The following is a 12,935-nucleotide window of genomic DNA, read 5'->3' as shown; positions in this document are numbered from 1 at the left end:
GAGGCAATTCATATTAATCGCACGGCACAATAACCGGAAAAGTAATGGCTTTGGAAGACATGAAAAACATGCCTATTTTCCATTTTAATAACATTTACTTAAGTCTTGTGATTTTCTGTCTATCATGAATACACACATGTTAGATGCCCTTCCAGATTCTGTTGCTGTTACCTCTATTTGTCTTTTGTTTTTCACACAGTTGCTGCCCACCCTCGACATCTATACGTGGACAGAGGAGCATGTGGTCAGTGTCACTGTGTTAACATCATAACCACTTGTATTCATTTAGGTGTTCACAAACTAATATGTCATCGTTTTATTCCCTCAGTATTTCTGGATGCAGCAGATATTTGGCGCAGGTTTGTTCATACCACTCTCGATTATCTTCAGTCCGACTCTTTATTTGTTGTTTGTGTGCTTCTACAAACTGGGTGTTTCCTCTTCTATCTCAGCGGAGGGGACATGTGGCATGCAGCTGTATGCTGACTTGTTTAAAGAAAATCACATCACCGGAAAGAGGTTACTGTTGCTCACGGAAAACGACATGCGGGACATGGGGGTCAAATCCAAAGGTCACGTCATGCACCTGAAGGCAAGGCATAGTTAACCATTGTCCACACCTGTCAGATTTTTTTTTTTTTCATACACACATAATTGACAGGATGAGATCTGTTCTCTTTTAAATTTGGAATCACAGTGAGTCTCTTTTCTTTTTCTTTTTGGCAGGCTGAGATTGAAAAGCTAACAAATGATTATCTTGGGCACGTCCACTTCCCACCTCTATTGAAGGTATAAAGTTTCCTCTTCATCTTCAGAAAGACTTGTTTTTTTTTTGGTTTCTTGTGTCAATTTGAGTTTATACTCTTTCGGTTCGCAGGATGAGCTGGAAAAGGAGGTGGAGAGGTGCAAAACAGTTAATTTGGAGCTGGTGTTTGGGTACCATTGGAAACCAGGAACTGGGAATTCTGTAAGTTTGTTGTGAACCACACACACATTTTTATTGTTGTTAATTTTGTTATTGTTGTAATTTGTTCCCCCTTTTTGTGCCGGTGAAACAGAGATCTTCATTTCAAAACATTTTTTAAAGTCATTTAGCCCTTCATTAGCATTACAAGAGCACAAATCTAATCATACAAATTGATGAAACAACCCATCTTTACACATGAAAATTATTATTATTTTTTTAATTCACTGCTTTAAATGTACAACATGTAAGAATTGTAAATTAAAACATTACAAAATGTACTAAAATTATCATCAGTGTATGATTGAATTACAGTTTTGACGTTGTGTTAAAGATGTCAGATTGTGTTGAAGAGTAAACAAGTAAACACTAACATTTCCCTGGTAGTCCGCTGCAGGGCTAACTGAGCTAACAAGCTAACAGTCACAACAGAGTATAAATTCTTGGTGGCCAATTCTTATAAATTACACCTTTAAAAGTTGTTTTAGCCTGCTATAGAACTACCAACGTTCAGTAGTTACACAGCCTTACAAACCGATGGCAGGGATGTCTCGAGCCAGTATGTCATGAATGTGCCAGCGCAATCAGGAGGAAAAATCCAACGCTGCCATCAATGAATGTCATCTTATTTGCCTATCAGTAACACACACACTGAATGCATCAACAGCATCATTCGATCTGTGAGGACAATCGCAAATAAATGTTGTATCCACTTTGATCGGGGTTATTATAAATTGTTAACATCTTTAATATGTTTGGTAATAATTGTAAAAAGATGCACAGAATCGTGTTTTTGCCATGACTGAATCAGCCTCCTTGTGCTGAAGCTGTTTGTTCTGAGGAAATCATGATGATGGCTGTTACTCTGACCATTGAAGGCATCACTAGACATGCATAAAACCAGACAAATAAACATTTCATTCTCCGCCATGTAGCACATCCACCTCGACTCGCTCTCAGCCCTTTGTTAGGGTCTCAAACTGTGGAGAAAGGGTGGCTCTTAACTTGCTGTTTGAATTTAATCAAAAATAGCCCATTTAGCCAGAAGTCATTTTCTTTTTAAAAGGCAAACGTTATTTAATCTTTCAGCTGTTCATTGTCCCATCATAAATAGTCCTCTTTCAGTGTGTTCGGCAGGGCTGAAACGAGCCTGCTAATTGCCTCCCATTTCTTCTGACATGTGGTGGTTTAGTGGGTAGAAAACACAGCAGGGAGAAGGAAACAGGAGGCTGAGAAAATGAGAGCTAATTATTTTCCCCTGCCTGGTGTCAGGTTCCGTGTCAGCCTTGTTTTTACAAACTGGAAGGTTTTTTTGCACTAAATAAAACAAACCCGCACTGCATTTTTTTTTTCTTCGCCCCTCTTTGCTGGCGATGTCATGGAAGCAGCTGCACTTCTCAAAGACAAAATGAGGGCCTGCGATTGTGCGGCCACCATCTGACAGCCACTGAGGGTCCCCTACTAATGAGGATATCACCGTGCAGCCAAGTGAAAGGTGCTGAATTATGTATGAGTTGTCATTAGACGCACCCGGGTCCTAGGCATCATTACCAGACATTGTTTCTGCTGGAGTGATTAGACTAGCATGGACCTGGGAGCCCCGGTGCGACCGTCCAGTGCCGACACCAGGCCAGCGCGGGGCCACTGGTGTGTTTCTGAGCCAGAGGCTTGCTGAAGCTTCCCCTTTGAGCCGCTTCCAGCCCCCAGGGACGATGCAGGAGAGGGCGAAGGCTCCTCAGACGAGTGTGTTAGTGCCACTCCTCTGATGTCTTTCTCTGTGATCACTACACAATGGATTGGCCCGTGCCATGAACCCTGCGTGGTTAAGCAGTGACCTGCGGTTTTTGCGGCCAGGCTTTCGGGGATCGGCAGAATCATTACTGCTTCGTCATCATTCAGTATGCAGGACAAGAGCGCTGGGGAATTGTTCAGATTTGTGCCTCCCAGAGAGGATTTGATGCAGCAACTCAAGAGGAAAAACCTTTACCCTTATCACCTCAAATCGATCGTTTGAAGAATTTAATCCTGGATCCCACCGAGAAATATAATACCAAATGTTAAACAGAGAGTCTACTTAAAAATATTTGCTTTTACTGACATTTCTTTCCTTTTTAAAACGCGACAATTCTCACCGCAATGTTGAGGCATTCATGTAGTGTGTCCATGAAGATTTGTTATCTAAATGAGTTGTTTTTAAATATTTTGCACACAATACATTCAATATATTATCCCCTTTTTACCCCCTTGCAATTTATTTAGAATATTTTCATGTTATAATCTCTGTCCTCCCCCATAATGTGAGGCTTTGCGGCCACTGCCGTTGAACCACCTCTAGGTTGTGCTGTTGGTTTATATACAATAGTCACCAAGTTTTCCACACAGAATATTGCAATTATAAACTTTTCCCTACAATCAGGTGCTTTTTTCTGAGCGTATAGCAGACCTGCATTATCTCACCATTTGCTCTTTTCTTTTTCAAGGACTGCAAATGGAAAATGTACATTGAGCTAGATGGAGACGACGTAGCGATAACCTACATCAAAGACGTCGTCTTCAGCGCCAACCGTCAGGATCTGGAAGTGCTGCGTATGACGAAGGTGTGGTCAGAAGCACATTTGTTCAGTGCTAGATGTTGCCTATGATATGTGTCTGGCCTTGTGTTGTGGTCACCATAGTGAGATTGTTTATGAGCTAATGTCATTGAAATGCAGCCTCCTTTTGTGATGGACAAATGGATCGTTGGGCTACAGCAGAACCAGCGAGTGGACTACACGGTCAATTATGAAGTGAGTTGTTTCGGCAGCTGTGGGAGGCTCCCTCACAAGATAATGCAAAATCAACACTGAAAATGAATCAAAGAAACCTGTGCAACAAGTATAAATATTTTTGACACCAAATATCCTGATATTGTCCTTATTTCACCTCAGAATGATGTCAAATCACCAAAGTCGACCAGACACAGCTGCCCAGTGATGTGGAGTCTCGGTGGCGGACAAGATGAGATCAAGACTGTGGAGTTAGTCATTGAAACAACCCCAAACGACATCGACTGGAACCCCAGAGACAAGTGTGCCTCTGGTAATTGTTTTATTTATAGTTTGTGCCAAAGTAAGAGTTTCACTGCTGGACAAATGCAGATCATGTATTTCTATAATTATAAGATATCAAAAATGTTATTGCTAAAGATGCACTATGTAGTTTTGGGAAAGATAATCAAGAGAGAAAGAGCTTCACTGACTGATTTTCTTTATGCCTTAAAGGGATATTCCGGTGTAAGTTTAATCCATGTTCTAACACACCGTGACACCGAGTAGGACCCCCCCTCGAGAGATAAAGTTTGCAGACTTACTTACGTAGTTTTAGCATCCTCAGAAATGACCGCACGACAACAATACGTTGCAGTAAATGGGTCCAAGTATAAACCGCCATCAAAAAGCCACAAATAATGCTCAGAACAGCACCAAACTTCAGCAACATTAGAAATAGGGTCCCAGCACATATTTCGAGGCATCAAACATTTGATATTGTTGCCGTATTTGTCGGAAAAGATGAACAAAACTCACAGAACGAGAAGCCTTCCTTGTTCTGGTGAAGCCCTGTGAGTCGATTACCGAGTGCAGTAGAGTCCCGCAGTAATGATCATCATTGAGCTGCGGAGCTCTACTGCACCTGGTTTCTGAGGTTGCTAAAACTACTTAAGCTAGCAGTCTGCAAACTTTATTTCTAGAGGGGGGGTCCTACTCGGTGTCACGGTGTGTTAGAACATGGATTAAACTTATACCGGAATATCCCTTTAACAAACTAAATAAACAAACTATTTGTTTTCATGACTAAATAAACAAACTTACCTTAAAGGACAACACAGTTTCATACTGGTTACTTTATTTATATTTGGCGGACCCTGCCACCTATCTAGCTTCAAACAGTGTTCTGGGGACCTCATTTTCCTCTGAGAACAGCTTGTTTATTCAGTTATGGAAAAAAAATTATATTTCTGACTTTGCATTATTACTTTGTCAGTATTGTAAATATTTAAATTCTGAGTTAGAATTTCTACATAGTGTTTCTTTAAATTCTGATTTTGCTCCTATTTTTTTTATCAATGCATATCTCCTTTTTCAGATATTGATCCCACGTGGATGTACAACGTAAGACAGAGGCAGATGATGACTCAGAAATCCCTTCATACGACTGCTGCCTTCACCAGCTCTGATGCCCGCACTCTGCCTCAGTTCCTGTCTGCACATGAAAGCCAGGAGTTTTCTTATGCTGCAGCTGTGCGTCGCTCTCCAAACCGTAACCGTAGCCATGTATCTTCTTGGATTGACTCACGCAGCTCCTCGCCAACTACCAGCCTGTCGGCCAAACTCTCCCCTCTCCATCTTGGGTCAAAGGGCAGCAGCCCCTCTAGCACTACGTCAGAAAGCGCCTCAGAGAGGGATAGAGAGCGCCCAGTCAGTGCTGGAGCAGTCCTCGACCACCGCAGGAACAACTACTTTGGCAACACATTAACTGTGGGAGGGGGGCAGGGTAGGGAGCATGCATGGACCAATACTAGAGTCAACTATATTCATAATAAAAGCAGCAAAACCGGGAGACCGCCAGGGAGGCCACGGTCCAACAGTTACAGCGTCACCACACCACAGAACCGCCCCCCTATGATACCAGGTATATTGTCTGTGACAGAAAACCCCAGTGAAGAAAAAGAGGGGGCCAAAGCCAGCGATGGAGGGTGGATCAAAGTGGAGCGACAGAAGAGATTACCACGTCAGGACAATAAACAAGTCAGAGGTCGACAGAGGAGAGGGGGCAGGGGAGGGCGCGGCGCTGCTGGAAGAACTTAATGTAGGCCACACATGACCTGACAGCTTCATGTGCTGAAAAGGTTTTACATATCAATTATGTCTGCATACATGCTCGTTGTAAGAGATTTACACTGATGTATATAAAATACACGTGAAGCTTATATTTTTTAAAAGCAGGCACTCGTCATGTTCACAAAATGAGCTCGGCATCTATTTATTGTTATTACAAAAATGGACAATTCAGACTTTGTTGTTCATCCATTACAGTTTTTTTTTACCATTTCTAACTCACTATTCTCTGTATCAAGTTCAGTTTTTAAAACCTCCTCACACAGTCAGACCAACAGTGAATCACTTTGAATTACTTTGACACCAAATGCATATGTCATTACCTTTTCTTACATTTACATCCTTTTTAAAAAACGTTACTTAACAGATATCACATTAATGTTGAAGGCCCCTAATATAACACATGATTACAGTAAATTACTCAATGTTCTAAATTCTGTTACATGTAATAGAAAATTACACTGTCTCACCGTTTCCTTTCAGTCACATTGATTTTTCTGACGCCTTTTCTCTCTGTTCCTGCATCTATAGAGGTTGAGGGCTTATGACCACTAGCCATATGATCAGATTCTCCTTTGGGAAGCAGTGAAGGATGGATGGTTGTATCACAAGAGAGGACATAACGTGATGTTGAATATAGGGTGACAAGGATGACTAGCACTTTTGTATTTTTATATCTGTATTGTGTGCATTACTCATTGCAAAAATGGCAAAAACAAACAACCCCAAAATAAATAAAACTATTGCTGCAAGTTTGAGCATTTCTGATTGATTTCTGTGACAGGGCCCTACTTAGGTGCAATAAAAGAATCTTCTTATTTTTGTTCTAATCAAATCTTAAAGTCTTGTCTCTAAAAAAAATATACAAAATATACAACAGCAATATACATTTTAATGCGGCAACATCAGATGTGTGTGACTTGGACAAATTAACGCATTTTGGAAATTAGATTCACTGTTGTGCTGAGCTGTATGTTGGTAAGGAGAACTGTGTGAAGAGTTTTGAAAAAAGCAAGATTAATTTTTAAAATGTGAGTTAGCAATAGCAAAGCAAACTGTAAATGGTTGATGGAGACCAGCATTGTGGTTGCATAAAAAAGAGATTGTATTTATTATCTCTGTTTCTTACAAGTAACCTAATAAACTGTTTTAATGCCCTGAGATAAAAAAATGTTCAAGCTCATTTCTTTAACTCCTTACTTCCTGAACTGCCTCTTTGGTGTGTTTACTTCAGAAGTATTTCTGTCACAGCAATATAACATGGATTACTTATTCTATTGTTTTACAGTGATCATATACACCCACCAGTGTAAAGTTTTATTTGCTCTGGTGTGCCTCACCACAACCCTCTCATGCTTCAATCACATCAACTTCCTGTTGTTTACATAGAAGTGTCACCATATTTTTGTCTTATCTCTTGCTGCCAGCCCTATCTTTCCCCTATCTTTTCTTATCATTCCCCTTATTCAGTCTGTTAAATAAAACTTACATGTCTTCCATTTTGCAAATACATCTGCATCCTTTAAAGGTCCTGTTTGTAAGAAAATTTGATTTTTGAGTCTAAACTGTAAAAAACTGGCACTTTGGAATGGCAGCCAACCTGTCCTACACCCCTAAGGCTCCATGTTATCATGTACTGGTCATTGTTTGTTGAGGTGTTAATGAAATCAATGCAAAATCCAACTAAAAGAAACAACTTTCTAACAACGAGTACCTTTAATGCTTTATCAATTATAACCCATATAAAGTGTGAGTTAAGTATTCATCTTATGAAGTCTGAACAAATAATTACTCAGTGCAAGATGCACATTTATGCACAACTTGAGTCTGAACACACAATCAATCTTTAAAACTTGACCTCTTTTCACTGTTGGAAGGAGTTCAACATTTTACCCGCGTTACATGCAAATTGTCAAATAAAAAATTCGCGCCACGCTGCAGTACCCGGAAGAACCACCGCTCTCATTTCCTAAACGCCTCCTAAAGTCATGAATTATATATGTCTGATTATTCAAAGAAATATAGAACACATTTCAAAAGGTTAACAACGGGCCGTGGCTCTATATTTGTCCTCTCATGTTGTCAGAAAGCTTATTATTTATATATCTACCTGACTACTTTTTATAGAGCTTCCAGGACCTTCCTGTGGCGCGGGAAATGAAACGAGTGTGGGCTCGTGCAGCTACAGCGACAGCTTTGTTCACTGCAGAACTGCTGCACGGTGTGTTTGTGTCTCTCTGTTTGTCTGGACAGAAAGAAAGAAAAATGCCGGCCACACGCTCAAGGGTAAGAAAAACAGCTTTACCTGCTTTAATATTCAATCTGTTGTCATTAATAATGTTTTATTTTAAATCATGTTGATGTTAAAACATCCTGTTATGACGACTTTGTTAGTTTTAAGCTACCCTTTGAATACCAACTTCCTGTAACGGTTAAAAACGTTAATTTAACATTTGAGAGTTTACTAGCTTACAAAAGTTTGCATGATAAGCTATTATTATGTGTCAAACTAGCAAAACGAATGATTAAAAGGATTTAAGTCACAATGTCACACCAAGTTATTGTAACCAAAGTTAAGAAGGGAATGATATTAATGTTAGCCTGTTCATTTACAGTTACTGAACATCTGTCAGTTATATTGACATATTACAGTATTTTTAAATGATTTTAAGTTTTTTAAACAATACACTTGCTGGTTTTAAGCCTCTTTGACAGGAGGTATAAACTAAATTGTTACTGGCTTTTAGACAAATCATGCAGTTAAAGCATGCCAGCTTGAGTTTGAGGTATAATTCGATGTTTGCTGATATTTTACTTACTAAACAATTTATTGAGAAGTCAATTGATGACTAAAATCAGGTGTTATCTGTAACCCTACTGTAACGTAAGCCTCCTAAGCAAGATCTTAAATGAAACCACGTGTTTGTGATATGGAGATAGTGGTTAAGATGAAGTTGTTGACTGTATTTGAAATGTAACCTTAAATTGATTGATTTAAATGTGCATTTATCACTTACAGAAACTGGCAGCCCAGCCTCAATCCACCAGGATGAGTTTGAGGAGCTTCCGCAGCTCCCCGCTAGTTCCCATGGAGACCTCCTCTTCCTCTTCTGATGACAGCTGCGATAGCTTTGGCTCTGATGGAGGCTTTGCGAATACGGTAAAAATGAAATACCAAATCTTACTATTCTTGTCAAATAGTGTTAAGAATATAGGGAGGCTTTGCAACTGCGGCTATGAAAAAATACAAAGTCTTAACATATCCGTCAGTTGTTGTGTAGGGTATATGCTGCAACTAATGATTCTGTCTGTGTCTAGAGGAGCAGCTTGAGATTGAGAAGGACGATGGCAGAGAAACCAAAGGTGCTCGAGGCTACATCAGAGGAGGATACATGCAACGGGTTTGAGGAGAATGTGATCAACAGTCAGATGAAAGCCATGGTGAGTTATAAGAAAAAAAAAAACACAATCGCAACACATTTCAGAACTTCATCAACTGTCCTGGAAGGTTCTTCTAACCACAAGTTGTATATTCTTTCAGAAAGTGGACTCTCCAAGACGAGGCCGCAGGTCCAATGGCTTCAAGATTGCCATGACTTTCCCCACCAAGAAGATGGGCAAGAAGAGACCTGCATCGGAACCTCTAGCTCACACTAAAGTAGAGGACTCCGACGCTGATGAAGAGGAGAACTTCATGGACAAGAGAGCCCTGAATATCAAGGAGAACAAAGAAATGGTACTATTTGCTGTATTTGGGGTATATTATTTGGCACTGTGAACTGAACAGAACAGCCTCCACTGTCATTGTGTCAAATCTCATTCATATTTTATCTAATTTTAGCTTGCAAAGCTCATGGCAGAGCTGAACAAAGTACCTGGACTCTTCCCAAGACGGAGGGCAAGATCGGCATCCACCACGGTAATTTCACCTAAAAATAATAATAAAAATATGTCATCTCACCACATGACATTGTGCTTTTGCAGTGCTCTGCATTAACCGGTACCATTTTGAATTTCTTCAGCCTCGACAGACAACTTGGCGCCCCATTGGAACTCCAGGATCTCTTAGAAGAAACCCGGAGCGTTTGTCCCGTCCCCACACACGGTCCCGCACACTAGTGGATGGACCCCCCAGCCCTACTCCAGAGGAGGAACCCGAGGACAAGTTCAGCCTGGTTCGCAAAAGCCGCTACTTTGAGGAATATGATGAGCCAGTAAGTCACATCATTAATGGTCTGCATGTTATGTCACCTTTTAGGTTCCATCAAATTCTGCTAATATACAGTACAGTAAACTAACTTTATTTCATGTGCAGCCCCGTCGTCGTTCCTTCAATGGTACCAAGGCCCTCCCTCATGTAGTGCGGCCTGTGGATGAAATCACAGAATGCGAGCTGGAGAACATCTGCAACAACGTTCGGGAGAAAGTGTACAACAGCTCTACCGTAGGTTCCACAGTCACTGGAATGCTGAAACGGTTTACTCCTTTTGATTGTCAAGCTTCTTTAGTTGAAGACACTAATTTTCCCTTTGTTTTCAGGGATCCACTTGCCACCAGTGCCGCCAGAAAACCACTGACACCAAAACCAACTGCCGCAACCCAGAGTGTGTCGGGGTGAGGGGTCAGTTCTGCGGCCCCTGTCTCCGTAACCGCTATGGAGAGGAGGTCAGAGATGCCCTGCTGAATCCGGTGAGTATCTAAACATACGAGACTGTTTGTATTTGATCACCTGTGTGCTGGGTAAGTCTGACTGATTTCATTGTCCCTGGTTAGGAGTGGCAGTGTCCGCCATGCAGAGGCATCTGTAACTGCAGCTTCTGTCGGGCCAGAGACGGTCGCTGCGCTACAGGAGTGTTGGTTTACCTGGCTAAATTTCATGGCTACGATAATGTGCACGCCTACCTGAAAAGGTGAGTGGAGAAATGAAGTGAATTTTGAAGTTTGTTTAATTTTTTTTTTAATTTTAATATCTGATGTTAACACAAGTTTCTCTTAACTGCAGCCTGAAAAAGGAGTTGGAAGAAAGCTCAGACTGAAATTTGGAGAAAGCTGATCGAGGACAAGATTGACATGTTTTATGACCGTTTCTACACGCACAAAAAAGTCCAAATATTGTTCTTGGCGTTTAAAGCATTATAACACAATGCCATGTTTTTGTGAAAGCTCACATATTTTGAGCATTGACTGACATCTGGAGGGAGGCCAGTTCTGTGTTATTGTTCTCCCATGTATTTTCCTGCCTGTTGTCATGAGCTGAGCCCTTGCATGATTTGTAAACTAAGGACATCTTTTCCAAATTCTCGACAGCCCTCTGTGATCTTAAATATTTCAAGATGATTCATGTACATATTCCCCCTAAAATGTAAAAAAAATCCTTTTTTTTTTTTTTTTTTTTTTGAGCTGAATCTGCAAAAAAAACATCCTGCTTGTTTAGATGATTAACTGTGTTTTACATTGTTTTAAATGTATATTTTTCTACACAGTCCATGTGAACCATCTTTGTGCCTTTTTTTTCTAGTTGCAAATGTATCCTTGTATTTTTCACAAGTTCTGTCGCATTTTTAAATCTGCTGAAAAGTTGAAAACAAACCACTAAACAGAATGTTTGCTTCAGTCGGGGTGTCCTGTAGAGCTGGCCGAATGATCTGCACGGTACTGAGGTGGTGCAGGTGGAAAGGGCAAAGACTGGGGTCCACTGCCTCTCTCTTCTAAACCGAGAGGAGCTGTGTGATATACTACAGCGCCTGGTTAAATATCCTTCATTAGATAACTGTCACTAATGGTGTGGAAACAATTAGCACACTCTAATGGGAATCTCATACCTGTAAATCATTTTATCCTGTTAAAGCACATTCTCGCTCTGCTCCAGTCTCTTTGGCTCATTTTCTGCCTTACACTGTTAAGTAGGAATGGTTGAAGGTGCCACTGAAGTGGCTATAGAGTTATGGCCTGCATTTTCTGTTCAGAAGTGTAATACTCCACATGAAATGACATGGAATTAACCTTTGTGTCGTTCATCTTTGAAATGTACTTCATTCGACCTGCAGCAGGACACGCTCTGATTATATGATACTGTTTCAAAATAATCAACGGTTGAGATTTCTTCTTCAAGGTAATGGCAGGTGGAGGTTATCTCACCACTGCTTGTATTTATCAGCCGCTGCACTCCTAACAAGAGGAGTGATACTGCACTGTTGATGTCTGTTATGGTGATGGTTGCTTTGCGCTCATTGGGTTAACTGTACATTTTTATTAAAGCGTTAATCACTGCAGAATTGTGTGATCAGTTTTCTCTGACTTGACCATCACTCTGTCCAGAACAGTGGCAGCTATAATTACTGTTATTGAAACATGGAGGAGAAATCCTGAAATGCTACTGGTGATTGAAGATCTGATTGAATGTGAAGGGTGGAAGTTTATTAATGTTTCCATCACTATTAGCTAGCTGCGCTCAGTGTTTATTGTGTGTTTGCATTACTTTGGAGTAAGAATCTGACTGTCAATTGGCTAAAAGTTGACTTGGCTGGCCCAAATTTGAATGTGACATACTGTTTACAGCAGTGCTAACCTGCATATTGTGTACAACACAAAAGACTATGAATCTTTTTAATTAATTGATGAAAGTGTAAAAAAAAGCAGCTGGTATGAGAAATGTCATTGCACAGTTTTGAGTGGTGCCGCAAATAACAACTCAACAAAAATGGATAAACACCATTCTTAAATGGAATAAATCAACAGCAGTTTGATTTGTTTTCCACTGGCTGCACCAAAAAGCCAGCAAAAAAAATAATAAAAAAAGGATTTAGGAATATGAAAAAAGGGTGAAGGGAGATATCGGTCATTGCAAATGAATCCTTGTTTCAAGATTTATTCATTTGTCCCTTAATGATATAACTAGTAAAGTATAAAGACTATAATTTTGAAAATTGCCGATTACAATACTCCAGAATACGAGGTGACGTCTGACCAAGTGATATTCAATTTAAAATGCTCTAAACCAGTGGTTCCCAACCTTTTTTCCTCGAAGCCCCCCTTGCCTGTGTCGAAGGCCCAACCCGCATACACTGAAAGAATAAAGTGATTAATTACAAACTTTT

At 40.4% G+C, this 12,935-nt stretch overlaps 2 protein-coding genes across 2 annotated transcripts in view; both read left to right on the top strand.

The window, feature by feature from the left end:
* map3k20a (mitogen-activated protein kinase kinase kinase 20a) overlaps positions 1-6,973 on the top strand; it is a 31,712-nt gene extending 24,739 nt beyond the window's left edge. Inside the window, exons 12-20 of the mRNA XM_030429413.1 lie at positions 200-244; positions 329-359; positions 453-592; positions 727-789; positions 878-967; positions 3,445-3,561; positions 3,676-3,750; positions 3,892-4,042; positions 5,087-6,973. Of these exons, the coding sequence (XP_030285273.1) occupies positions 200-244; positions 329-359; positions 453-592; positions 727-789; positions 878-967; positions 3,445-3,561; positions 3,676-3,750; positions 3,892-4,042; positions 5,087-5,808 (1,434 nt within the window). The 3' untranslated portion in view covers positions 5,809-6,973. The remainder of the gene's footprint in view (positions 1-199; positions 245-328; positions 360-452; positions 593-726; positions 790-877; positions 968-3,444; positions 3,562-3,675; positions 3,751-3,891; positions 4,043-5,086) is intronic.
* Positions 6,974-7,967: 994 nt separating this feature from the next.
* cdca7a (cell division cycle associated 7a) lies at positions 7,968-12,110 on the top strand. Its single transcript, XM_030429541.1, has 10 exons — positions 7,968-8,124; positions 8,858-8,998; positions 9,157-9,279; positions 9,380-9,574; positions 9,680-9,757; positions 9,861-10,052; positions 10,154-10,282; positions 10,378-10,527; positions 10,612-10,748; positions 10,841-12,110. The coding sequence occupies exons 1-10, from the start codon at positions 7,996-7,998 to the stop codon at positions 10,872-10,874; spliced, it is 1,308 nt and encodes a 435-aa protein (XP_030285401.1). The 5' UTR covers positions 7,968-7,995; the 3' UTR covers positions 10,875-12,110.
* Positions 12,111-12,935: the final 825 nt, after the last annotated feature.

The sequence above is a fragment of the Sparus aurata genome, chromosome 9 (genome assembly GCF_900880675.1).
Source record: "Sparus aurata chromosome 9, fSpaAur1.1, whole genome shotgun sequence".
NCBI classification, from domain to species: domain Eukaryota; kingdom Metazoa; phylum Chordata; class Actinopteri; order Spariformes; family Sparidae; genus Sparus; species Sparus aurata.
The sequence above is the reverse complement of the archived record's forward strand: the minus strand, read 5'-3'. Positions and strand labels throughout refer to the sequence as shown.

Coding starts and splice junctions, on each gene's coding strand:
- cdca7a (XM_030429541.1), top strand. CDS start 7,996: ATGAAACGAGTGTGGGCTCGTGCAGCTACAGCGACAGCTTTGTTCACT. Junction 10,283..10,377: donor AAGTGTACAACAGCTCTACC/GTAGGTTCCACA, acceptor CTTTGTTTTCAG/GGATCCACTTGCCACCAGTG. Junction 10,749..10,840: donor GTGCACGCCTACCTGAAAAG/GTGAGTGGAGAA, acceptor TCTTAACTGCAG/CCTGAAAAAGGAGTTGGAAG.